Source organism: Arvicanthis niloticus, chromosome 12 (assembly GCF_011762505.2).
Source record: "Arvicanthis niloticus isolate mArvNil1 chromosome 12, mArvNil1.pat.X, whole genome shotgun sequence".
NCBI lineage: Eukaryota > Metazoa > Chordata > Mammalia > Rodentia > Muridae > Arvicanthis > Arvicanthis niloticus.
This window is the reverse complement of record NC_047669.1, coordinates 70,679,588-70,706,969: the sequence shown is the minus strand read 5'-3', so window position 1 is coordinate 70,706,969 and position 27,382 is coordinate 70,679,588. Positions and strand designations below refer to the sequence as shown.

Sequence of the window (27,382 nt, the reverse complement as noted above, 5' to 3'; positions counted from 1 at the left end):
TGTGCACTGGTTCTTTCTCTGTAAGTAAGAATGTATTCAACGTAATCTGAATTTTTCAAAAGCCCACAGCTGACAGATTTTGAACTTTTTGAAGAGATTCTGGATTTTTAAAAGGATTGTTTATTTTAGTGGGACTGAACTTTTAATGTGTTTGAATCTGCAAAAGAACATTTAGACTTTTTTTCTTTTTTTTAATTATTTTTATTGGATATTTTATTTATACTTCAGATGCCATCCCCTTTCCCCATTCCTCCACCCCCCCTTAGAAAACCCCTATCCCATGCCCCCCTTTTCCTTTTTGCACTTATACATTTTTATAAAAAATGTTAATCAAAGGCTTTATAAGATTGGTATTGCTAAATCAGAGGTGTAACCCACTACCCAACCTAGATATATCAACTATCTTTGACTGGTGGAGATACATGAACATCTGCCTCCCTGTCTCCCCCCTCTTTCTTTCTCTTATCATCTAGCTTCTCCTCTCCTTCTTCTCCTCCTCTTCTTACTCCTTCTCTTCCTCTCAGTACTCCTCCCACCTTAGTTCCTCCTACATATCACCCTTCCTGTTAAAATGAAACTTTTCTCTCAAAATACAATTAGAGCATAATTATGCCAATTTGTACCAGTGAGGTACAAGATAGTCCTAATACCCAGTCCATCATTTTGTTGACTAACTAGAACCTCTGTCATCTATCCTAACTAAAACACTTAGTTCTGAACCTGGCTTTTTCCTTGGCTTTAGGATAAATGTCAGCCGACTACCATCCACTCAAATCTTTTCTCTCAAGGTAAATAGCCAGAATTGGCTATGAGGCTGTAAGTTTTCAACCTCATCAGAAATCCAGAATGACTGAGTTAACTACACTTGTGGGAAGCATGAAGCATAGCTTCTAAAACTTAGCCAATTTATAGAGACCTCTGAACACCTGGACAGTCCTTCTACTACAAAACATTGGAACATCTGTTCTTCTGCCTTCTGGTCCAGGATCATCTGACAGACCTTAGTGCTGCAGAATTATTAAGGGCTGATTACTCTGTCTAGGCAGATATAATCAGTCGACTATTCTGCAAGTGTGTCCTTTTCTGGACAGTAATTTGTCTGTAGAAGGAAAGTGGCAATTCTTGTCTAGTGGATGTCCCACCACAACTGGAGTAACTCCAAAGATGCTCAATTTCTTCTTAGAATTCAATATAGGAAGCTGTCAGGAGCAGACAGGTTTCTAATAAAAATGAACATTAATACAGAAATGTTTGTCATGTCAATTCTGTGGATTTCTGATGTTTTGAAAACCAACTATCCATGTAAGGTAATCTAGACTGTTGTCTGTTAACTCCACTGTATTTCTAAATACAATATAGGAAACACCCTAACAATAAACTCCAAGCCATGAATTTGCTATAGTCCCTTAACTCACAGGCTGTCCATCTCAAATCAGTTAAAAAAGTTAAATAAGGACTGGGTCTAACTAAGACTTGTATTCCTAAATGTGTTATACTGGTACAATGCCTATGAGAGTAACAATATTCATCTCACTTTCATCTCAATATTCATCTCAATAAGAAGCTCGTACCAATGAAAACTTTAAAATTTGTAATCTAAGTAAATTGGTGCCATTTAAGAATTTATATCTTCATCTTGATAATAATTGTACAGATTTCTACTAATAGGTTATGGCTATACAATAAATCCTAGCTAAGCCTCTCTATTCCCACAAAACCACTACTTTTCCCTAGAAAGACAGCCCAACACTTACCAAATTAGTTCCCAAGCCCAGGGAATAGGGGCGCTGACTCTTCATTAGCTACTTCAAGCTGATTATGGGCATTGAGATATTAGAAGAGGAGTGGGGGGGAAGAGCAAATTGATAAGCCTCTGATGCTGTGTCTTCACTGCATCCAGATGGAATTCCTGGACCTCAGAGGTTTGAGCAGGTCTGCCAGCTTGCTTGATGAGTAGATACACCAAGGCTGATCATTCTGCAATATACAATTCTCAAAACAAATTTTAGTATCAAGATAGGTTTTTTTAACAGGGCTGACATTTTATTAAGGACATTGGTTCTAACCACTTTTCTAATTTTTCCCTCTTTTATTGGATATAATATTTACATTTCAAATTTTATCCCCTTGCCGCATTTCCCCCACCACCCAGGAATCCCTTATCCCATCCCCCCTCCTGCTTCTATGACGGTGTTTACCCACTCCCCCTCCCCACCCTCAGATTCCCCCCCACACTCAGTGTTCAGCCTTCATGGTACCAAAGATCTTGTCTCCCAACTATGCCCAACAAGGCCATCCTCCCCAACATATACAGCTGGAGTCATGTGTTCCTCCATATGTGCTCCTAGGCGGGTGGTTTAGACCCTGGGGAGCTCTGGCTGGATGGTATTGTTGCTCCCCTCATGGGGCCACCAACCCTTTTGGCTTCTTCAGTTTACTCTCTAACTTCTCCATTGGGAACCCTTGATCAGATTAATGGTTAGCTGCAAGTATCTGCCTCTGGGTATGTCAGACTCTGGGGGACCTCTAAGGAGACAGCCTTATCAAGCTGCTGTCAGCTTTCCCTTCCTGTCATCCCTATCAGTGTCTATTTTTGATGACTGCACATGGAATGAATACCCAGGTGGAATGGTCTCCATACAACCTCTCCTTCAGATTCTGTCCCACACTTTGTCTCCATATTTGCTCCCTTGGGTATTTAGTTACTCCTTCTAAGAAAGGCCTAGGCATCCTCCCTTGTTCTTTCTTCTTCATGAGCTTCATGTGGTCTGTTAGTCAAATCTTTGTTGTTTCAAACTTTTGAGCTAATCTCCGCTTATCAGTAAGTAAATACCATGTGTGTTCCTTTGTGATTGGGTTACCTCACTCAGGATGATATTTTCTAGTTCCATCCATTTACCTAAGAATTTCTCGAATTCATTATTTTTAATAGCTGAGTAATATTCCATTGTGTAAATGTACCACAATTTTTGTATCCATTCCTCTCTTTAAGGGCATCTGGGTTCTCTCCAGCTTCTGGCTATTATAAATAAGGCTGCTATGAACATAGTGGAGCATATGTCTTTGTTATATGTTGGGGCATTTTCTGGGTATATGCCCAAGAGTGGTATAGCTGGGTCCTCAGCTAGTGCTATGTCCAATTTTCGGAGGAACCGCCAGACTGACTTCCAGAGTGGTTAACAGCTTGCAATCCCACCAACAATGAAGGAGTGTTCCTCTTTCTTCACATCCTCGCAAGCATCTACTATCACCTGAATTTTTGATCTTTGGTGTCAGGTGGTATCTCAGTGTTATTTTGATTTGCATTTCCTTGATGACTAAGGATGTTGAGCATTCCTTAAGGTGCTTCTAGGCCATTCATGTTTCCTCAGTTGAGAATTCTTTGTTTAGCTCTGTACCCCATTTTTAATGGGGTTATTTTGTTGTTTGGTGACTAATTTCTTGAGTTCTTTGTATATATTCAATATTAGCCCTCTATGGGATGTAGGATTGGTAATGATCTCTTTTCAATCTGTTGGTTGCCGATTTGTCTTGTTGACAGTGTCCTTTGCCTTACAGAAGCTTTGCAATTTGATGAGGTCCCATTTGTCAATTCTTGATCTTAGAGCATAAGCCATTGGTGTTCTGTTCACGAACTTTTCCCCTGTGCCTAGGTATTCGAGGGTCTTCCCCAACTACTCTTCTAATAGTTTCAGTGTATCTGGCTTTATGTGAAGGTCCTTTATCCACTTGGAGTTGAGCTTTGTACAAAGGGATAAGAATGGATTAATTTGCATTCTTCTACCTGTTGACCTCCAGTTGAGCCAGCAGCACTTGTTGAAAATGCTGTCCGTTTTCCACTGGATGGTTTTAGCTCCCTTGTCAAAGATCAAGTGACCATAGGTGTGCGGGTTCATTTCTGGGTCTTCAATTCTATTCCATTCATCTTCCTGTCTGTCTCTGTACCAATACCATGCAGTTTTTATCACTACTGTTCTGTAGTACAGTTTGAGGTCAGGGATGGTGATTCCCCCAGAAGTTCTTTTATTATTGAGAATAGTTCTCACTATCCTAGGTTTTTTGTTATTCCAAATGAATTTGTAAATTGCTCTTTCTATCTCTATGAAGAATTGACTTGGAATTTTGATGGGTATTGCATTGAATCTGTAGCTTGCTTTGGCAGGACGGCCATTTTTACTAAGTTAATCCTGCCAATCCAGGAGCATGGGAGATCTTTCCATCTTCTGAGATATTCTTTGATTTCTTTCTTCAGAGACTTGAAGTTCTTGTCATACAGATCTTTTACTTGCTTGGTTAGATTCACTCTAAGATATTTTATTTTATTTGTGGCTATTGTGAAGTGTGTCATTTCCCTAATTTCTTTCTCAGCCTGTTTATTCTTTGAATAGAGGAAGGCTACAGATTTGTTTGAGTTGATTTTATATCCTGCCACGTTGCTAAAGTTGTTTATCAGGTTTAGGAGTTCTCTGGTGGAAGTTTTGGGGTCACTTAAGTATACTATCATATCATCTGCAAATAGTGAAATTTTGACTTCTTCCTTTCCTATCTGTATCCCTTTGACTTCCTTTTGTTGTCTAATTGCTCTAAGCTAGGACTTCCAGTACTATATTAAATAGGTAAGGTGAGAGTGGACAGCCTTGTCTAGTCCCTGATCTTAGTGAGATTGCTTCAAGTTTCTCTCCATTTAGTTTGATGTTGGCTACTGGCTTGTTGTATATTGCTTTTACTATGTTTAGGTATGGACCTTGAATTCCTGATCTTTCCAAGACTTTTGACATGAAGGGATGTTGAATTTTGTCAAATGCTTTCTCAGCATCTAGTGAGAAGACCATGTGGTTTTTTCTTTGAGTTTATTTATGTAGTGGATTACATTGATGGATTTCCAAATATTGAACCATCCCTGCATTCCTGGGATAAAGCCTACTTGATCTTGATGGGTAATCATTTTGATGTGTTGTTGGATTCGGTTTGCGAGGATTTTATTGAGTATTTTTGCATCAATATCCATAAGAGAGATTGGTCTGTAGTTCTCTTTCTTTGTTGGGTCTTTCTGTGGTTTAGGTATGAGCGTAATGGTACCTTCATAGAACGAATTGGGTAGTATTCCTTCTGTTTCTATTCAATGGAATAGCTTGAAGAGGATTGGTATTAGGTCTTCCTTGAAGGTCTGAAAGAATTCTGCACTGAAACCATCTGGCCCTGGACATTTTTTTGGTGGGAGGATTTTTAATGATTGTTTCTATTTCTTTAGGAGTTATGCAACTGTTTAGATGGTTTGTCTGATCCTTGTTTAACTTTGGTACCTGGTATCTATCTAGAAAATTGTCCATTTCCTCCAGATTTTCCAGATTTGTGGTGAGATACTGTGTAAATTTGGATTTGTCATGGAATATTTTGGTTTCTCCATCAATAATTATTGAGAGTTTTACTGGGTATAGTTTTGCTGGGCTGGCATTTGTGTTCTCTTAGGGTCTGTATGATATCTGTCCAGGATCTTCTGGCTTTTATGGTCTCTGGTGAGAAGTCTGGTGTAATTCTTATAGGTCTGCCTTTATATGTTACTTTGCCTTTTTCCCTTACTGCTTTTAGTATTTTTTCTTTGTTTTGTACATTTGATGTTTTGACTATTATGTGGCAGGAAGTATTTCTTTTCTGGTCTAAACTATTTGGAGTTCTGTAGGCTTCTTGTATATTTATGGACATCTCTTTCTTTAAGTTAGGGAAGTTTTCCTCTATAATTTTGTTGAGGATATTTACTGGTCCTTTAAGTTGGGAATCTTCCCCCTCATCTATACCTATTATCCTTAGGTTTGGTCTTCTCATTGTGTCTTGGATTTCTTGTATATTGTGGGTTAGTAGCTTTTTGTATTTTGCATTTTCTTTGACAGTTGTGTCAATGTTTTCCATGGTATCTTCTGCACATAAGATTCTCTCTTCTATCTCTTCTCTTCTGTTGGTAATACTTGTGTCTATGACTTCTGATCTTTTTTTTTTTTTTTAGGTTTTTTATCTCCAGGGTATTCTCCCTTTGTGATTTCTTTATTGTTTCTACTTCCATTTTTAGATCCTGGATGGTTTTGTTTGATTCCTTCTCCCATTTGGTTGTGTTTTCTTGCAATTCCTTAAGGGATTTTTGTGTTTCCTCTTTAAGGGTTTCTATCTGTCTACCAGTGTTCTCCTTAAGTTCTTTGAGAGTGTTATTTATGTCTTTCTTAAAGTCTTCTATCATCATCATGAGAAGTGATTTTAATTCTGAATCCTGCTTTTCTGATGTAATGGGGTGTTCAGTGCTTGCTATGATGGGGGAACTAGGTTCTGATGATGCCATGTAACTTTGGTTTCTGTTGCTTACATTCTTGCGCTTGCCTTTCGCCATCTGGTTAACTCTAGTGTTGCTTGTACTTGCTGTCTCTGACTGAAGCCTGCCTTTCCAGTTATCTTGCTTGTGTCTGATCTCCTCGGGTCCAGATGTCTCTGTGATCTTTTCCAGCTGCACTGAGTACAGTTGTACCTCTAGGATGCCTCAGGATATGGTGCCTCCAAGGTGTCTGCTGTTCTGGGTGCTGTGTCTCCTTTAGGATATCTCAGGATATGTTGTCTGACGCTCTGAGTTCAGTTGTTCCTCTGTGACTCTGGGTTGAGTGTACCTTCCAGAATGTCTCGGGCAGAATCCGGGGTCCACTCAACAGCAGACTGGGCAAACATTTAGACTTTTAAAAGTTACTTGTGTTTTTATTGTGAGATCCTGGAGATGAATGAGAATGGACAGTTTGTGACTTTACAGAGGTTTTTTTGTGTGTCAAGCTGACAAGGGATCAATTATAATGAATAGTTTGTATAAACTTGACACAAACTAATGCCATACTATAGAAATGAGACACTTCAGCACAGTTAAGAAAATTACTCCATAAAATGGGGAAGTAGGCAAGCTGTAGTTCATGTTACTAATTAGTTGTTGATTAGGGAGGGCTAGGCCCATTCCAAGTAGTGCCAACTCTAGACTTGTGGTCCTGGGTACTATAAGAAATCGGATTGAGCAATCCATGATGAACAAACATTTAAGCAGCACCCTACCATGGCCCGTGTATCAATTCCTGCCTCCAGGTTTTTATTCTGTTTGAATTCTATTCCTTACTTCCCTCCATGAGGAACAAGTATAAACCAAATAAACCCTTACTTCCTCAATTTGCTTTTAGTTATACTTTTTCAGCATAGCAAGAGGACTCTAAGACACTATCTTTCTTCTCAACGAACTTTCAGATTACTTACTTTTTGTTGTGTAATTCCCCTCAGTTCAGTTTGTCTTGCCCAGCTTTCCTGCTAACTGAAGCATGGTCTCGTATATGGTCACTGTACCAAAGGTGGCATTATTAACAAAAGCCTGAACTTTAAATAAGAATAAAATGCTAAAGACACCAGTCTTAATAAAATGCTTTAACTACCAGTGGGCCACATTCTTTGGTTTGCCCTATTTTGCTTAACATAATTAACAGTATCATCCATTTTCTGTAAAGAAAATAATTTGAAGAAGAATGTAGGGTATGGAATGACATATCCTTTTCTTGGATTGGTAAAACTACTAAAATGAAAAATAAGACATTTGCTAAAGTAATGTACAGATTCCATGCAATTGCTACAAAAAATTCTATTGTATTCCAAATAGAACTAGACAGCACAATCCTCATGAATGTATGAAGGCAGAAGATGACTGGAAGAGTGAAAAGAACACTAAGCAGAAATGAGATGCTAGATCTACCACAGAACCTGATTTCAAATTATTCCACAGAAACATAGTTAATAAACACTAAATAAAAATGGCACAAAAACAGGAATACAGGTAAGACACTGAGGAAGAAATCAGAAGATGGATAGATCTACTATGCTCATAGATCAGTATAATTAACATACCATAGTTAAAAAACATATAAGAAAATATGTCTGAATAGAGTAAATTTAGAATAAATCCAAAATATGCTTATCTATTTATTGTCATCAAGTTACCAATAACAAAACCAATGACAAGATCATTTTGCATCAGAAATACTTAGGAAATACATATTAATTTTACAATACAATGCAAAGAAAGGAAAATAAAAAGACATTTTCAGTATGGAATACTGCAAAACAGACATTAAAAAGGAGAGGCATACTGCAATCATTTCTATTGTGGCACAGTAGAGATTCATGAGTATTAAATTAAATATACAGTGAGACATTGTCTTGAAAGTAGATCCATATTTTCATGGTAAAGCCTCATGATCTGACCTTGGGATTCTAACATATAAACACAATTATCTCAGTTATGCAGTGTCATTTGGCCAGTAAACTATGTTTACTGATGTTTTCGGAAGCACAGTAGAGGCATGTGTGATGTTATAATGCCTGTGGGTTTTGCCACCAAACATCCAGGTGTGTAAAAGGCCCTTGGCAGATGGTGAAACATAGACTCCAAAAACCTACCACTTATCTTCCTCTGAACACTCCATTCCTAATACCATGTGTTACTATGGAGGATACTATAGAGGCCTGGGCTACGGCTATGGTAGCCTAGGTTGTGGCTATGGCTGTGGCTATGGCTATAGCTATGGTGGCTATGGTTATGGCTGCTGCCGCCCACTGTGCCGTAGAAGATACTGGTCTTATGGCTTCTACTGAGGACGTTATACATATACCCAGGCTTCCTAACCAGAAGGGCTTTCAAATGTTTTCATATGAGGAACTCAAAAAATGTCTTCAAAAATTCTAACTTTAGTACAAAATATCTAAAATATAATTGACATGTAACATGGTCATCTAATTTCTCATCTGAATTTGGGCCATGGTTGTGTTTTATGTTATCTTCATCATACTCTGTTAAATGATTTTAAGTTTGACTCTCAACTTTTATAAAAGAAAAAAATGTGTAGTATCAAATAACTAAATGATTAAACTGTACAAAACAATTTCTGTTCTGTGCTTTTGTATCTGCTTAGTCACATATGTGGAGATGGTTGTGGGAAAGTGGAAAGGTACTGAAGGAGAGGAATTTGAAGAGGGAATAGAAAACAGGAGAAAAATAAAGAATAGAGGGAGTTATATAACCTGCAGAGCATTCATCTACAGATGGACATTTCGTTGTTTATAAAAACAACTATTACAAACAATGTGACAATAAGCATGATAGTGTACCTATTTCTTTAAGATCTAGTAATTTTCATTTAATTGTATAAAAAGCACTATAACTTCTACATTATCTGCCCCTTACCATTATATTTGCAAACATGCCACATGCTCTCTTCTGTTATGGCTGCACCAAGTTATGGTCCCATTAACAATGATGAAGAGTGTACTGTTTTCTACATGCTTGGTAACACTCACTTTTCTTATTTCTAACATTACTTATCTAACAGTTGTGGTCTAAAATATCATCTTTTCTCGAAAAAACCAAATATAGATATATATATGTGTGTGTGTGTATATATGTATATATATACATATATATATACATATATATGTATATATATATACACATATATATCATCTTTTTATTTGCATCTTTGAGATATTAGTGACAGAAAACATTATTGTGTCCATTTGTCCATCTGGCTCTTTGAAAAACACCTGTTCTAAAAATCAGCTCTTGTTAGCATTCATTTGTATCATTTTAACTGTTTAATTTAGCTGTGTACATCACCCCAAAATGTGTATTAGTCTTCTGTCTGATATACTCATTTTCTTTATTTGTGTGCAACATCTTTCTACCCAACTTTGAGATTTCTATTTTTCTTGTAATCCCCACCCATGGAACACGATTTTTGTAACCTGGGCTTGTCTTGGGATTGAGGCTTGGCCAGACTACCAGAAGTTATATCATTAACAAAAGCTGATCTTTCAGCAGCTATCAAATGCTAAATGCTTCTCAGCTAATAATGGCTGAACTCTCTCCTCCATCTATGCTAGAATTTTTTTTCTATTGGGAGCTTGCTACCAATACAGATCTTATACATACTGTGCCCAATCACTGTGGGTTGAAATGTCCATTTACCATGTTGTGTCTTGAAAACAACTCCATTGAAGTCATTCACTACCTCTGATTTTTACAATCCTCCTGTCCCCATTCTACAAAGAGCTGTGAGCCTGTGGCAGGTAGCATGATGTACATGTCCAATTTAGGATTGGGAACATCACCTACTTCTAAATGCACATGAACCAGTTTGGATAGCAGGACTCTCTGTTGGCTGCTATTTGCTGCAAAAGTTTTCTTGATTGGGTTTAATGTATATATTGATCTATTGGCATAAGGCAGTAGTAATCATTTAAATTGTATTCCCATTTCACAGGATAACTAGTATTTGGTTCTCCTCTTAGACCTGTGAACCTGTGGTTTTTACTTTTTTATTACATTTAGTCTTGTATTATTTCTGCAAGTGCTGGGATAGGAGATATGCATATGCTATATGGTGCACCTGGAAGTCAGAAGAAAAGATGTGAAATGGAATTTTCTCCTTCCACTGTATGAGATGCTCTAATGAAACTTAGGTTCTCGGGTGTAATGATGGTATGTGGGGCGGTGGGCTGTGAGAGGCAGCTGGCCACCTGGTTGAGCACAGGCCTCAAACCCCGGACCTTAATGAGATGGAAAGTGTTCAGCTTTGCTACTGGGCTCCTGTCTCCTTTCACTTAGCTTCAGCCCTCCACAGACCCTCCCAAAGAGAGGTTTGTGTCACTCAGCACAGGTAGAGGGTGTGACTACAGGCCTCAGCCTCAAGAGATTTCCATATTAAGAGATATATGAAGGCCAGAGATACATGCATAGCCAATTAAGCATTCCTTCCCAGACCCTCCTCCTTACAAACAGTATTTAACCAAAGGCCTGCCCTGGAGGTAGGAGGGTACAACCAGATTTACCATCCACCATGACAATAAACCCTTTAAAACCATAGATTTCCTCGTGTCCTTGGAGAAGGCCTTTGACTACCAACTGCTGCTTAATCTCCTGCTGATGACTTCTCTACTTAGATAGCCTAGCCAATTCAAGCAAGCAAGCCAAGCCAGTGATCCAGCCAAGTGAGTACTGTAACCAAGAATCTCTACCTGCAGTGCTGCTGGGGCTTCTCTCCCCCCTCATTCCTCTCAGCTGCAGGCTAGTCCAGCCTGTATGCCCTCCTGTCTCAGTTCTTCTGTGGCTCCCAGCAGTGTCTGGGGGCCCAAAGACAGAGACCACCAGCCTCCAGGTCAGCCATTGGCCTGGAGGAGACCCCCACTCAGGAGCCCTGCCCCTGTGTCACTTCAGGCTGAGACCTCTACATGCCTGGGCAGAGCCACACAGCATTCATCCCCCCCCCCCCCCCCCCGTGCAGTGCTGCGTGGAGTGAACTGTGAACTCAGTCAAATTCCTGTGCTTCTGCTCCCCAGAACTGCAGTTCCAGCCAACTGGGGTGGTAGACATGCAGGAACCACAACAGCCCAACAGGACCCACGCCCGCCCAGGCTCGAGCTAACAGTCCACAGTGGTATGTGGCTTTACCCACTGAATTATCTCATAAGCCCAGCATTCGACTTTCTCAGTTTGGCATATTTTGCTTAACATAATTACCAATAGTACCTATTTGGGAACAGCTGGATAATTTTATAAGAAACTAGGATATGGAATGGTAATAATACCCTGTTTGTAGATTGGCAGAATGAATAACATAAAAATGACTGTTTGCTGAAAAAAATACACAAATTTGTTTGTAATTTCCATCAAAAGTCCAATTATATTCTTAACAAAATTAGACAACACAATACTAAAGGTCATATGCAGGCACAAAATGACCTTAATAATACAAAGCAGAACGGAAGATGCTGGACCTACCACAGAACCTGATCTCAAATTAGACTACAGAGCCATAGTAATAAAAACTAAATGTCAAAATCACAGAAAAAGGCATACAGAAAATTTAATGAATATGAATAGAATACATTCAGATTAAAACTAAAATATGTTCATGTAGATATTAGCTATCATCAGCTTACCAGTAACTTAATAACCACATCATACTTCATGAGAAAGGCTTGATGAATGCATTCCTCCTGATAGTATTATTCTACAATAACAAAGTAAGCAAAAAAAGACAACACAAGGACCCTTTATCTATGGAGTATTACAAAAGAGACATAAAAAATAAGAAACATAAAATAAACTATTTCAATGGTTTGTATTGTGGCACAAAGAAGTTTTATAAGTATTAAATAAAATAGAGACAGAATTGGGCAGTCTTAAACACAGAATCAGAATTCCATGTTAAAGTCTTGTGATTTGACTATGAGGTCCTGACATATGAGCACAATTATTTCCATTTATGCAGCTTTGTTTGCCCAGTAAACTGTGATACCCTGATGTTTTCTGAGGCACAGTGGAGACATGTGACATTTTAATGCCTGTGGTTTTCTCCACCAAACTCCCAGGTGTATAAAAGGTCTTTGTTGGTTGATGACAACCAGACACAAGGATCCTACTACTGGTCTTTTGCTAACTCATCTAGTCCTGACACTATGTGTTACTATGACAGCTACTATGGAGGCCTGGGTTATGGCTATGGAGGCCTAGGTTGTGGCTATGGCTGTGGTTACGGTGGCTATGGTTATGGCTGCTGCCACCCACTGTGCTGTAGAAGATACTGGTCCTATGGCTTCTACTGAGGAGTTTCTACAGCTGCCCGGCCTGTATTTTGTCATCTGCTGTCTTACTGACATATCTTCAAGTTTCCTCACATGAGGAATTCTTACATATTTTTATAATTTCAAACTTTACACTGAACATATCTGAGAAAAATCAACAATGCCTGACCATCTTTATCATTTTCATCTGGACTTTGTGACAACTTGCAGATAATTTTTTCAGTGACTTTGTAAAGATCTGTAAAATGTGATCAGCTGTGAACTCTCCATGTTTTGTCAAACTGTATGCATTATTATTAGTGCATTTCATTGTAGATTTTACTTTATTGGAGTTTTATTAAATAATCTCTCAATTTGTCACATATATTTATGTATCTGTGTTGGATTTTTCACATATGCATAAGGTTTTCTAAAAGTGAGAGATGGAAGGAAGGAGGGAAGCCAAGAGATGTGAAGGGAGATTTTATTATATTTAGTTGCCTAAAATGAATAGGGAAATCTAATATGTTTTATTAAAAGCTCATTAAACGTATTTCACACTCAGCATTCCTGAGTTTTCTATAGATCTTTATATAGGATTGAGGCCTCATGAGCTTTGGCCTCCTACATTGGTATGTCCATTGTCCTTGTTCAACTTAATTTAGAACGTCATGTTGCTGAGAGTTTATGAGTGTAGATTCTGACGTCCCTGGGAAACACAATTTCACAGTGAGGTCCCTCTTCCTCTGGCTTTAATAATCTTCCCACTCCTTTTTTGCAATGATCCCTAAGCCTTGGGTGCAAGAGTTGTTTTATATATACAGGCGGACATAGGTAGGGACATAGATACATAGATATACAGATGTGTTTGTGAATATCTCTGTAAGCATCAATATTGTCCAAACTAAAAATTATTTCTATCTTTATTTTGTCTGTATTCTACAATTAAGATAATGACTACAGATAATGACATGCTGGTATAAAATATGTGAAACTGAGGGACCCCTATTCTGGAGAACATTCTGGAAAAGAAAAATGGGCTTTCTTTGAGCTTTGCATTCTAGGTCTAGCAAACCACATTCAGAGATATAAGTACATATGCCTGTGATAACACTTGCTATGTGACCCAGAGCAGAACACAGAGCTTGGTTACTCTAGCTTGGTTATATTTATTTTAATTTTTATTTATTATTCTCTCATATAGTATATCCCAACTGCAATTTATCCTCCTTTTTTGCCTCCCAGTCCTTCCCCTACCACCTCCCTCTCCCCTAAATCTACTCCTCTTTCATTTCCCTTCAGAAATAGATCTCACAGGCATATCAATCAAACAGGTGATACCAAGTTACAATAAGACTAAGCACATCCCCTCATATTAAGGTTGGACAAGGCAACCAAGTATACAAGAAAAGGGCCCTAAAAGCATGCAGAAATGGCCCTGCTCTCACTTTTAGGAGTCCCATAAGAAAACCAAGCTACATTACCATAACACATATGCAAAGGGCCTAAATTAGACCCATGCATGCTCCCTGATTGTTTGTTCAATCTCTGTGAGTGCCAGTGAGCCAAATTTAGTTGATTCTCTGGGATTTCTTTTGGAGCCCTTGACCCCTCTGGCTCCTACAATCTTTCCTACCTCTCTTCACTGGGATTTCTCAAACTCTGCCTAATGTTTGGCATTCGGTCTTTGAATCTGCTCCCATCAGTTGCTGTATGAGGCCTCAGTTACTGGATGAAGCCACTCTGCTGACAGCTATGTTAGGATCCAATCTACACATATAGCAGAGTTATTCTTAGGATTTGCTTTATTGACTTTTTTCTGATTTGGTTCTATCCTAGGTGTCTGGGCTCTCTGGCTTCTAGTTTCTGATCCTCTAGTCAGTGTCAGGAGTGCATACCTTCTCGTGGCAAGAGTCCCAAGCTGGACCAGTCATTGGCTGGCCACTCTCCAATGTTCTGCACCACTTTTATCACAGTACATCTTTTAGGAAGGACAAATCATAGGACAAATGTTTTGAGGTTGTGCTGGTGTCCCAATTCCTCCATGGAAAAAAAAAAAATAAGTCCAAGTGAATCCAAGTTCTCAACATAAAATCAGATACATTGAACCTGATAGAAGAGAAAGTGGGGAATATCCTTGAATACATTGGCCTAGGAGACAACTTCCTGAACTGAACACCAATAATGTAGGCACTAAGACTGACAGTTAATAGATAGGACCTCGTGAAACTGAGAAGTTACTGTAAGGCAAAGCACACAATCAGTAGGACAAATGGGAAAAGATTTTCACCAACTCCACATCTGACAGAGGCCTAGTTTCCAAAATACATAAATAAATCAAGAAAAATAGTAAACAACAAATCAAATAATCCAATTAAAAATGAGGTACAAATCTAAAGAGAATTCTCAACAGAGGAATCTCAAAAGGCCACGGTGCTTTAGAAGTATTCAACATCCTTAGCTATCAAGGAATGCAAACCAAAACAACTCTGAACTTCCATCTTACACCTGTCAAAATGGCTAAGATAAAAACACAAGTAATACTTTTAAAGTAGCTCATTATGCTAAGGATGAGGAGTAAGAGGAACCTCTTCCATTAGTGGTGGGAGTGCAAACTTGTACAGCAACTTTGGAAACAGACATGGCAGTTTCACAAAAATTAGGAATTGACCTACCTTAAGACATAGCTATATAACTTCTGGGCACAAAATCAAAGGGCACTCCATCTAACCTCCAGAATACTCTCAACTATGTGCATAATAGCTTTATTCACAATAGCCAGAAACTGGAAACAACGTAGATGTCTCTCAACTGAAGAATGGTTAAAGAAAATGTGCTACTTCTACACAGTGGAGTATTACTCAACTGTTAAAAAAAAAATAACACCATGAGGTTTGCAGTCAAATGATGTAACAAAAGAAAATCATTCAGGGTAAGAAAACCCAGACCCAGAAAGGCATACATGATGCATACTCACTTATAAATACATATTAAATATAAAATAACGGATAAACATGCTACAATTCATAGACCTGGAAAGGCAAAGTAACAAGGAAGACTTAAGTGAAATGCATGAATCTCTGAAGGAAAGGGAAATAGAAAAGTTATAGCAGGTAGACTGGGTATGGGGAGGGATGGAAACAGATTAGGTTGGGTGAAGATGGATGGAGAGAGTACTGTAACCAGGCAGGACTTCCAGTGAGGGTGTCATTTTTTTCAATTCAGAAGTTGCCAGGACTAGTTTTCTATGAGACAAAAGTGAATTACTTAAAAAATTAGATAGAAAATATTTCCATATCAATGTAGGGAGAAAATAATAACCAAAGCTCAAAACCTACTAGTGGGCATAATTTTTTAATTAAAAGATACAAGAGAATATCTACTATAGACTGGAAATGAAGACAAATCCTGGCTGGAATACCAGAAATTATATTTCATTTCATGCTAGCATTTGTTAGATTTAAGGCAAAATTCATTCTCTCTCTCTCTCTCTCTCTCTCTCTCTCTCTCTCTCTCTCTCTCTCTCTCTCTCTCTCTCTCTCCCCCCCCCCACCTTCCCTTTTCTTTCTCTTTCCTCCCCTCCCCTCCTCACTCTCTCTCTCCCTCTCCCCTCCCCTCTCTACTCCTTCTCCCTTCCCCCACAGTATGTGTGTGTGAGTGTGTGTGTGTGTGTGTGTGTGTGTGTGTGTTCGTGTGCACGCGCTCACGCATGCACGTCCATTTGTTTGCAATGTTGTTCTGGACCCTCCGTAATTTAAATTCAAAATATCGAGCTTGTAAAAAGGCTACAGAAAACGACAAAAGACAGATTTTTAAAAAACTAGCAAGGGTATCAACCACACATCAGAGTTTCAGGTTAGAAATCCCAAATTGTTCTCACAGAAAATCAAGAAACGTTTTAGTCTATGTGAAAGCTGTAGAAATGCACCATAAAATAAAAGTTAGGTTCAAAACTCTCTAAAACAAGGGAAGAGTAGAGTTAGCACCTCGATAGACTGAGAAAACTTAAACTTGAGCAGATTAATTAAGTTGAACAAAGTGATTTCCAAATGGGACGTAGAACACTGAAGACAGCGTGAAGAAACTCTCAGAGCTCATGGACGGGAGGCACACAAGCAATCATAATTCATCGAGAATGACAAAGACATGCAGTGGAGCTGTTTGTTCAAATACTTTATAGTTTTCAACATTGTTAAAAGATTGGCTATGCACTGCCCAGGGAGAAAAAAAACACACAATTAAAATCTTATGCAAGCATAACAGAATCACTGAAGATTAAATTCAATCCCCAAATCTTAATTTAGTCAGACAAAACAAACTCGTTATCTGGAAAGAGCAAGGAAAAAGATGATGGTAAATACCGCAAGAGACAAAGAGAGCTGGAAGAACATGATGGGTTAAGGTTGGATTATAAATAAATGCTAGTCTAGAATGTCTGACAGAGTTTCCATATAATAAAAATAAATATGTTAACAAAATCTAAACAAAGGAATAATAAAAAATTTCAAAAGCTTCCAGCATATTGTAAAAAATAAATAAATTTATTGTCTGTAAAAGGTTATAGTTATTTTTAGGTTAAGAAAAGAAATCCAGTGAGGAACATAAAGAGTCACAAAAGAAATTACTTATATGTAAATATTGATTATACATAAATAGTAATGAAAACTTTTTTGAGATAAGTACTTGAATATGGTATACTTGACAAGCATACAAGAAAGAAGAGAGTATATGGTAGCTTGTGTCAGGTCGTGAATCTACTAGCAAAAGTGACATATAATATGTTGAACCAGGCTGCAACCAGTCAGTCAGTCTTGAGGAATCAGGAAATACAAATTTTAAAATTCATTGTCGAAGGGAAACTGAACTTTGGAACTCACCCTGTCATTTGCCACCTGGCATTTCTGGTTCTGGGTTTACATTCAACTTCCATTCCTATTTTGATAGACTAGTGCAAGAACACTTCTCTCCACTAGTGACATAAAGGCAGTAAAATTCGGCAGGCCTTGGAGTCTGGTGTCTTTAACTCCACCTCCACATTGTGGACAGCCACGTATGACACAGGAATGAATAGCTGTGGATATTTTCTCATTTAAAACTTTCCTGTTTAAATGTTCATTGAAAACAGCCCATTGGTTTTTCAGTTATTTCTGTATATTTACTTTGCATAAGAAACAAAACAGTATAGCCTTAGTTTACTCTTCTTTTTTTTAAATTCCATTAATATAAGTATGACAAAGTGCCAATTTAAATCTTCCTCTGACTCTAAATTCTTTGACAATTTAATGGCTATTTTCATCACCCTCACCTTCTCTCTCCCATTCTTTTCCCTTCCCTCTCCCCCTCCCCCTAATTCCCTTCTTCCAACACGTTCTTCTACTTCCATGTGTCTGCAATGACTACTGTTCTTTGGAAGAAAACAGTTTTCCTGAGGGCGGCTGAAGGCTGTGTAAAGAGTGTCCATTTAGCAAAATAACAGCAGTATCTGGAGTAGTGGTTCTCAAACTTCCTAATGCTGTAATCCTTTAAAATAGTTCCTCGTGTTGTGCTGATCCCAACTATATAATTATGTTTGTACCTACTTCATAACTGTATTTTTGCTACAGTTATGAATCATAATGTAAACATCTGACATATAGGATATCTGACATATAGGATATCTGCATCCCCTGTGAAAGGGTAGTTTCAATGCCAAAGGGTTGTGACCCACAAATTGAGAATCATTGATCTAGGGTCTACTGATAGTCTTTCATTTATGTCTAGAGCTCTGTGTACATTCTGGAATTTTGAAATGTATGTATTTTAGTTAGTTTATGTTTCTAGACAGATTCACACACACACAAAAGTCTTGTGGTTTTATTAACCATAAAATCTATAGTTTTATTAACCACATTTTTGTCTAATTGTTAGCAATTCTTATATTTTTGAGAAATTGTTAACTAGTTTTGTGGTTATTCACATAGTTTCTATACTCTGACAACCTTTTATTATCCTTTTACAGTAATACTTATAGTCCCATTTAATGATTCTTTTGTGATTCATGTAGAGTTAAATTTTTATATACATGTCTAACCAATTAACCCAAAAACTATTTGCTGAAAAAAGAATCCTGTTAACACAAACTTTAATTTCAATTTCTATTACATTTTTCTTAGTCTCTGAGTGCAGTCATACACCCATATCCATTGGGAACTAATTTAAGGACAATCTGCATATGTGAAAAAAATCACAAAGCTCCAATACTTTACATAAGACCACACAGCATATAACCTACACACATAACTCTTATATTATGAGTCATTTATAGATCATTGTAACACCTAATACATCTGATCACAGATGTGGTTTTCTGTTATTTGTCAAATAATGGCAAGAAAGATATGAGCACATACCTAAATAAGGGTATTTTTCCAGATTTTCAATTCCAACATAGTTGAATCCATCAAGTTAAATGCCTTCCACAGAAGGCAGACTACATATATAAAAAAGGTTATATATCCATGTAAACATTTCTATTTACCCTGACAATCTTAATACATCATATCTCCAACATCACTTCCTCTACAAACTTTCAGAATCTTTGTCTTTGATACTAATAAGTCACATCTCTTACTGAACTAGAAACGTTCACAGCTATCTCATTAATAGTACCTTGCAGTATACATTTTCTTTTTCCAGCTTGGGATCAATTTTATAGCAGCTCATGTTTTCCTGAAGAGGTTTCTCTTAATACGACTTTTTCTGGCTCTGTATTTTGTCCTTTGCTCTTATCCTTTTGTTAAGTTTATTAACTTCATATTAGGTTTTCTACATCTTTGTTCATTTTAATCTCCTTAGCGCATTCTCCCTGTTGTAAGATACATGGTTTATTCTATCCTATTAGAGCAAACATTTTGCTCAATATACTTCACTTATGGCCATTTTTTTTAATATGAAAACAAAAGTTGATGGTTTTCTAAAGTAATGTTCTCTACATGACTATAATATTGTTTTCTTTAATTCTAGCAACTTTGTATTACCTAAAATTCTACAGTGTCTAACATTAATGTAACTACATTGGTTTTTTGGGGGGGTGGGGGGAGTAAGTTGGTTTTTTGTTTTTTTGACTGAGACTGGTAATGTATACATTATCCCATAATTTGGCTTACAAACATTTTGTTACATGATAATTTCAATTATTTTAACCAGTAAGTCATTAAATATTTTACATTTTTCCGATTTTAAACTTCTTTGTTTCCATTGACTTGTTTAATCTGATTATATTACTGTTCTATTTGAAATTTATCCTACTGTTTCTATATTACTCTAACATTTACATTTGTGTTTTTTTCTCATTTCTCAGTCCTCTTAACTTTTAAGTTAATAAAATATTTTGTTCCACTTTTTCTGCTCTTGGTTTGAGAATTATCCATTTCATTGTTATTTTTACAGTGGTTCCTTTGTGAACAAAACATATTTGTATCTATTGTATACAACATAAAATACCATTTTTTACTACTTATGGGGCAGAACCTTTAACTAAATTGAACTTGCATATTGTTACTATAATTTCAAGCATGGTGGTTTAGTTACATTTCATAATCTACTGATATAATGATGATGATGATGATGATGATGATAAAATATGTGTACATGATATCCATTCAGATTTGCTCATATGAATAGAAACATTATAAAATACTCTGTTGCTCCTTTCCCCTCCAACTTTGTGAGTTCCAAGTGATATAAGTTTTCTTCTGCCTAAACAATTCCCTTTAATATTCTTCAAGTGCAAATCCTTCAGAGGGACATTCTCCCATTGTGCTTTTTTCCCAGGGAACTTGTATTACTCTTTCCTGTGATGTAAATATTTTTACTAGGAGATATTATGCCCGTTAGAACTGGCATTTTCATAAGAAAAAAAGGCAAGATTTGACTCTGCAACATAATTAACATGGAGAGATTAAGTTGCACCATAATTTTTAAAACACATCTACTTTATAATAATGTATAAATAGCAAGATTATGCTAAACATTTAAATATAAATTGCAAGAAAACAGAATACATCATAATTTTTAAGACAAGAAAAGGCTTTAAAGAATAGTAGCTTCATAAACTATAGGAAGTGCCTGAAGGACAGAGTGAGACATTTTTTTCCACTGTTCATAATTATGATTCTACCTCGGGGTGTGGGAGCACATGGGAAAGGCTTGGGAGAGTAGCCAGCAGTTCACATAGAAATTCACATTTTAGCAATACCAATATGATACCTCTGGTATCTTCTGATAATTTGGCTTTCTCTTCTTTTTAACCTATCTTGCTCAATTTTGGTCTAGAGCATACATAAATCACTGAAATTAGTTTCTTCTAAAAATACTTCAAAGAAAAGATCCTGAGAATGTCAGTGTCCATCTCTTGTGATAAATGAAATGTACAGAAAGTAGAGAGTGAAAAATAGTGACATTTCAGAGAGTTCTATGCCATAAGTCTTTCTATACAAGAAACGTATCTTTTTCATTCTATTTGTTCATTACTGATTTATGGTCCATTGTGAAGCCCTTTTCAGATTTCTGAGTTTAGACAGAAACGCCTGCCTAATTATGACAAATTAAAGTCATATGTAAGTTTAACCTAGAATAGGCCTCCATTCTACCTCTAGAGACACAAAGAATACCTTTTAAAGGAATGAATAAGTAAGTCAGTCTGGTATAAATGACTGAATCAAAAATCTCCCTAAAAAGTAAAACATTTAAGAAAAAATTAGAAAGCAAATTCAACTCTGAAGATGGCCTATAATAATATTGCATAAAAATCATCTGGAGGAAAAAACAAAATAAATCAGTGGGATAAGGTTGCCTATCACAAAAACATAAGTAAACCTGTGACATTTGTGTGCATAAACAACACGGAATACAAAAAGAAAACCCCACTTACTGCAGTGACAAAGTTACATTACTAGACTAAAAATAATTCAAAAGGTACAAGACTACACAGAGAAAACTGTAACATTAATGAAGGAAATTCATGAATAGGTGAAAGGGAAAATGGTTCCATGTTCATTTATTGGAAACATTAATATTCTGTAGTCTTCAAGTATCCTATGAGATCCTTATCAAAATTCCAAAGACATTCTTTAGAGCAATATGGAGAAAAACACTCCTAAAACTCATCAGAAACCCATAGAAGACCCTGAAAGACAAAACAATTTTCCAAATGATCAAGTAAGCCAGAGCATCTAATTGACTGTTTTAAATTGTGTTAGAAAGATGGAGTTCAAAGTACTACAGAAAAATAATAGGAAAGCAGACTTGCAAAGCATAATATAGAGCTCACAAAAAGTTCCATCACATATTCTCATTCTTACATTGGCAAGGATGTCACAAACATACAATACTGAAAGAACAATAGCTTTAATATGAGCTGTTGTAAAAAAACCAAGCTACCCATGCAAAAGAATGACATAGAATCTATGTATGATACCATACATAAAAATCAGCTAAGATATAAGACCTAAACACAGACCTGAAGCTGTAAAACCATGGTCATAATTATGGATAAAACTACTTGGCTGTGGTGTTAGAATGATGCTTTTTATTAAAGCTACAGAATCTCTGGCAACAAAAGCTAAAAATAGACAAAGGGATTGTAGCCCAATGGAAAGCTTCCAAATATCAACAAAACAGCCAACATAGTACAGAGATCATATACAATCTGGAAAAAAACATTTGCAAGGCATTTGGCTGACAGAGGGCTGATATCCACAATTGCTGCTTCACCTCTATTGATCTTTACAAACAACCACAAAGTACACTCAGCTGCTGTTCAGTCATGCTACATAAAGCTAGCTGAATGGTCTCCTGCTTTCCAAAATGGTCCAAGCCTCTGTGATACCCTCCATTATGTCTCTATTCCCTGCACAGTGATCACTATTCACAAAGAATTATATGTAACTGTGTCTCATCTTTCTTTGGGCCCCCATAACTTAGTGAATTCACATATTTCTTTTGAGACCTTTTTTCTACTGTGAAAACAAAGATTTTTAATATTTCTTAATGGAGGTATAATGGGCATTGTCCCTGAAAAAAATTATTTGGCATTAAATTTAGAATGATGCTGTCCAAATGATGACTATAGAAATATACGTTAGTGGGACTTCACCTCCCAGTGATATCATGAAAGGCATTGTTCATTTTAAATCAAGAAGAAGAAACACTGTACCATCAAAGACATGATGTCAGATATCTTGAAGCAGTATATTCTTCTACTATATGTTAAAATGAACAAATGTTTGAGACAATCTACCAACAAAAAGGAAAGATCGTTTAGGCTTATGTTTTTATAAATTTATTCTATAATTATGGCACTAACCATGTTTTTTGGCAATTATAGTGGGAGTATTTGATAGCAAAATGCTCACTTCATAATCAGAGAATTAAAGAGATAGGAAGAAAGGTGACCTAGATTTCATAATTCCACTCGAGAAGATGTCTCAAAGACCTGAAGATCCGCACTAAGTTTTCCTTCTTAAAGTGACTGCTACCTACCCATAGCACGCCACAGAAAATATGTGCAAATCTTGGCTAAGTGCCAGGCCTTCGATGTTCATGATGCTCTTAAAGCAGCGTTTATCAGTCTGTGGGTCATAACCCTTTGGAGTTGGGTGACATTTTCACAGGGGTCACATGTCAGATAGCCTACATATCAGACATTTACATTACAATTCATAATGTAGCAAAATTACAGTTATAAAGTAACAATAAAAATAATTTTAGGGCTGGGGATCACTCCAACATAAGGAACTGTATCAAAAAGCCATAACATTAGAAAGGATGAGGACCACTGTTCTTAAAGAGGAACACTACAGGCAAGGATCCCAGAGAAGGGAAGACAGAAAGTCAGGAAGCTCTCCTCCCTATCTAGGAAAAAGACATGAGTTATCATCAGTACCCCACTCTTGGACAACATGCTGACAACACTTTGACCTTCAGATGTATGAAGTCCCCTACCCAGTGCTGAGATTCAACTCACACGTTTAGGAAGATGTGTTAAGTACATCAGTGAAATCACTATGGATGAAGTGGCAGCATCAAAATAGCAAAGGAACAGGTTAAAAAGTCATGCTCCAAAAGCCTCGCAAGCCCCGTTCTGGAGGAAACAGTATGAGCATGTTAAAATAAGAAAAGGGATTTGACAATATCATTACTATCTCTAGTCATGAAACTTGAAAGTTTACATGAAAACTAAACTACATAATTCATAATTCATAAATTCTAGATAAACATCGTACTGGGAGATGAAAACATAGTAACAAAACGATATCAAAGACATGAGAGACGTGCCTTCAGTGAAAACTCATTATGGCACTAAACTAATAAAAATATAGTGTTTAATGCATGGGCAGTCACAAATAGCTAGAATTCCTTGTTAGACATATCTCTGCATTATTGGGATCCTGACATAATAGCAAAGAAGTCTTAGCTCTGAAGACTTCTGTGTTCCTAATAAACATCACAGCCTAAACCTTGAAAATCTCAATTAATGTTACTGTGAGAGTAACACCTGCCTGATGCTTGCCCTTCCAAGAAAATTGACAATCTGTTCAAATAAACCCTTCCACCCTCAGAACCACAAGCTAATACAGCAACTACTATGACAAAGGACTGTGGTTATGACTGCAGCTACAGCTATGGCTATGGCTATGGCTATGGCCATGACTGTGACTATGGCAGGTATGAATGTGGATGCTGCTGGCCATATTGCTGTGGGAGACATTGGTCCATGTATTCTATTGCAAAACAACCTAGAGCAGCTCAGCCTGCAGAACTCTTCCTCCTCTATTTCTCAATTATCCACCTACTTTCCTTTCCATAGGGGACCTTTTGGCCACATTGAAAAAATATATTCTAAAACTATTTCAGTTATTAGTTTGACTTCAGCATGCTTCAACTAGATTTTTTTTTCTCAAGGTCACATGCAACAGCTCACGAATCAAGAACTTGTTTTATAAAGTTGACGCTGTACTACTTCTTCAATTGCTGTAGCTTAACAGCTTTGAATTTAAAAAAAATGTCTTTTTCCCCCAATAAAGTTTGTCTATCATTAGAGTATACTTTGTACTCATATTGACTTTTCTCTGCTACCTTATGTGGGTGTTGAGGTTGTACATATGAATGAAATAGGAAACTTAACAGAAATGAATTCACTTATCTAGAGTAGATGCTAGGTCAGATGACAGTGTGGAAGAGACATTGTTGTCAAACCTAAGAGTGGGAAATCTATTCAACAGTTATATAAAAATCAAGGCAAGCTTGTTCCATCCACCTAGTGTGTAGGTAATACAAAGAAAAGTAAACACACTGATTAAGTGAGTCTCTCTATCAGTGGGAAGTTTCCTTTATTTAAAAGTGTATTAAATGAATAAAATTACTTTTAAGAACAAATAAAAGTGCTAATTTGATTCCCTAGTGTGTGTGTGCCTAGAGCAGATGGCTTGAGAAATGCTCTGTGCAGCTAGCTTCATGACCAAGCTTAACACCAATTTCTCACTATGTTCTTCATGAGACCTACCAATGCATCATCTTGCCTCCTGCTGACTCCTTGATGAATAGTCGATAGGATGCACAGGGTTACATTTGAATCCCAAGGAAAAAATCTTCAGCCCAGCCACCCCTAACCAATGGTTTTGACTTTCCATAAATACAAACATTATGCACTTGCACAAAGCTCTTCTCTTCCCATCAGAAGGAAACTAAATGATAAAGTACTTCCATGCTTCTGCTGATGCTATAATATCTGCAGGAACCCTAAGTAGTCACAAAGCAAAAAGGTAACTTTCAAAACAGATCAGAATGCTATTTTGGAAGGACCCTGTTCCTAGAAGTGTGATTCCATAGTGATACCTCTAGGGGTTATTCAGGATGTGTAGAATTTACAAGCCTCATGCACATTAAGAAATCCATCAGACATAAATGTCTCAAGGCAAGATGGTGGAGGTCAAGGAGAAAGATGTGGAGGAGGGAGGTAGACAGGAAGTAGTAAAATTCAAATGTATTGAAATATTAATGATGAGATTCAGTGGCCAGATACCTGCCTATATGCTACAGCCTGTGTGCCTCCAGAAGCTCCAGAGTAACCAAACACACAGGTGAGAATCTCCTCCAAATACCCAAGCCAGCTGGGACAATCACAGGGCCCAGTTGAGATGAGACCCACCCCTCCACTCCACCCCACCCCTCCCTCCAACCCCATCCCCAGCTCCACATTTCTTCCAGTCCTCTTCCTATCCAGTTGAGCAGCCAGATACCCTGCCCACAGGCTACAACCTCCACGCTACCCAGGAGGTCTGAAAATCAATCTGGCAGTTCCTCAGAAAGCTGGAAATGGTTCTACCTAAAGACCTAGCTATACCACTCTTGGGCATACACCCAAAAGATGCCCCTCCATACCACAAGGACACATGCTCCATCATGTAAATAGCAGCCTTATTTGTAATAGCCAGAAGCTGGAAACAATCAAGATGCCACTCAACTGAAGAATGGATAGAGCAAATGTGGCTCATTTACACAATGGAATACTGTTCAGCTATTTTAAAAAAAGACATCATGAATTTTCAGGCAAATGGATGGAACTAGAAAATATCATCCTGAGTGAGGTAACTCAGACCCAAAAGAACCTGCAATGTATGTGCTCACTGATTAGTGTATATTAGCCAAAAGTACAAAATTGCTCAGATACAATCCATAGACTGTAAGAAGTATAACAAGCAGAAAGGCCCAAATGAGGATGCTTCAATTCCACTTAGAAGTAGGAAGGAAATAATCAGGGAAGGCAGAGAGAGGGAGGGACCTGGTTGGGAGAAAGGAGAGGGGGGAGAAAGGGGAACAGGATCAAGTGTGGGTGGGAGAAGCAGAAAAGAAGCCCAGAGGACTAGGAAAATGAATGGAAATATGCATCCTCCAGGATCGGAGTTAGAATGACCCTCTAGAAAGTACCAGAGACCTGGAAGGTGAGAGACTCTAAGGATTCAGTGGGGGTAGCCTTAGACAAAATGCCCAACATTGGGGAGATTCACCTCTCCCCAGTGTCCAAAGAGTTCACCTCTAGTAGAAGTGGAGGCACAGGGTTATTAACCCACAATCAAAATTTCTGACACAGAACTATTCCTGTCTAAAAGAACTACAGGGACAAAAATGGAGAAGAGGCTGAAGAAAGGCAATCCAAGGACCGGCCTCACTTGGGATCCATCTCATGGAGAGTGCCAAGGCCTGACACTGTTACTGATGCTATGATGTGCTTACAGATGGGAGTCTGGCATGGCTGTCCTCTGAGAGGATCTACCAGCAGGCTGACTAAGACAGAAGTAGATACTTAGACCCAAGCACTGGCCTGAAGTCAGGGACCCCTATGATTGAATTAGGGGAAGAATTGAAGAAGCTGAAGGGGAGAGCTTCCCATAGGAAGACCAGCAGTCTCAACTAACCCAGACCCCAGGGAGCTTCCAGAGACTGAGCCACCAACCAGGAACATAGCAGCAGTGGGAGAAGATGTGCTTAATCCTTGAGAGGCTTGAGGCCCCAGGGAGGGGGAGGCCTGGGGTTGGGAGAGCTTACTCTTGGTGACAATGGGGAGGAGGAATTGGATGAGAAACTGTGTGAGGGGGGACGGAGGAGGACAACAACTAGAATGTAAATAAGCAAAATAATAATAATAAAAGAAATATTAATGATTAGGTAATAAGAGTAGAGAGGACTCTCTCTCTTTTTCTCTCTTCTGTGTGTGTACTGG

The 27,382-nt window shown here is 37.7% G+C and overlaps 2 protein-coding genes across 2 annotated transcripts; both read left to right on the top strand.

The window, feature by feature from the left end:
• The first annotated feature begins 8,496 nt into the window (after positions 1 to 8,496).
• LOC117717571 (keratin-associated protein 20-2-like) lies at positions 8,497 to 8,655 on the top strand. The gene has a single exon (XM_034514812.1). It carries the CDS (start codon positions 8,497 to 8,499, stop codon positions 8,653 to 8,655), a length of 159 nt encoding a protein of 52 aa, XP_034370703.1.
• A 3,861-nt stretch (positions 8,656 to 12,516) lies between these two features.
• Positions 12,517 to 12,663, top strand: LOC117717570 (keratin-associated protein 20-2-like). The gene has a single exon (XM_034514811.1). The coding sequence runs from the start codon at positions 12,517 to 12,519 to the stop codon at positions 12,661 to 12,663; it is 147 nt and encodes a 48-aa protein (XP_034370702.1).
• The last annotated feature ends 14,719 nt before the right edge of the window (positions 12,664 to 27,382 follow it).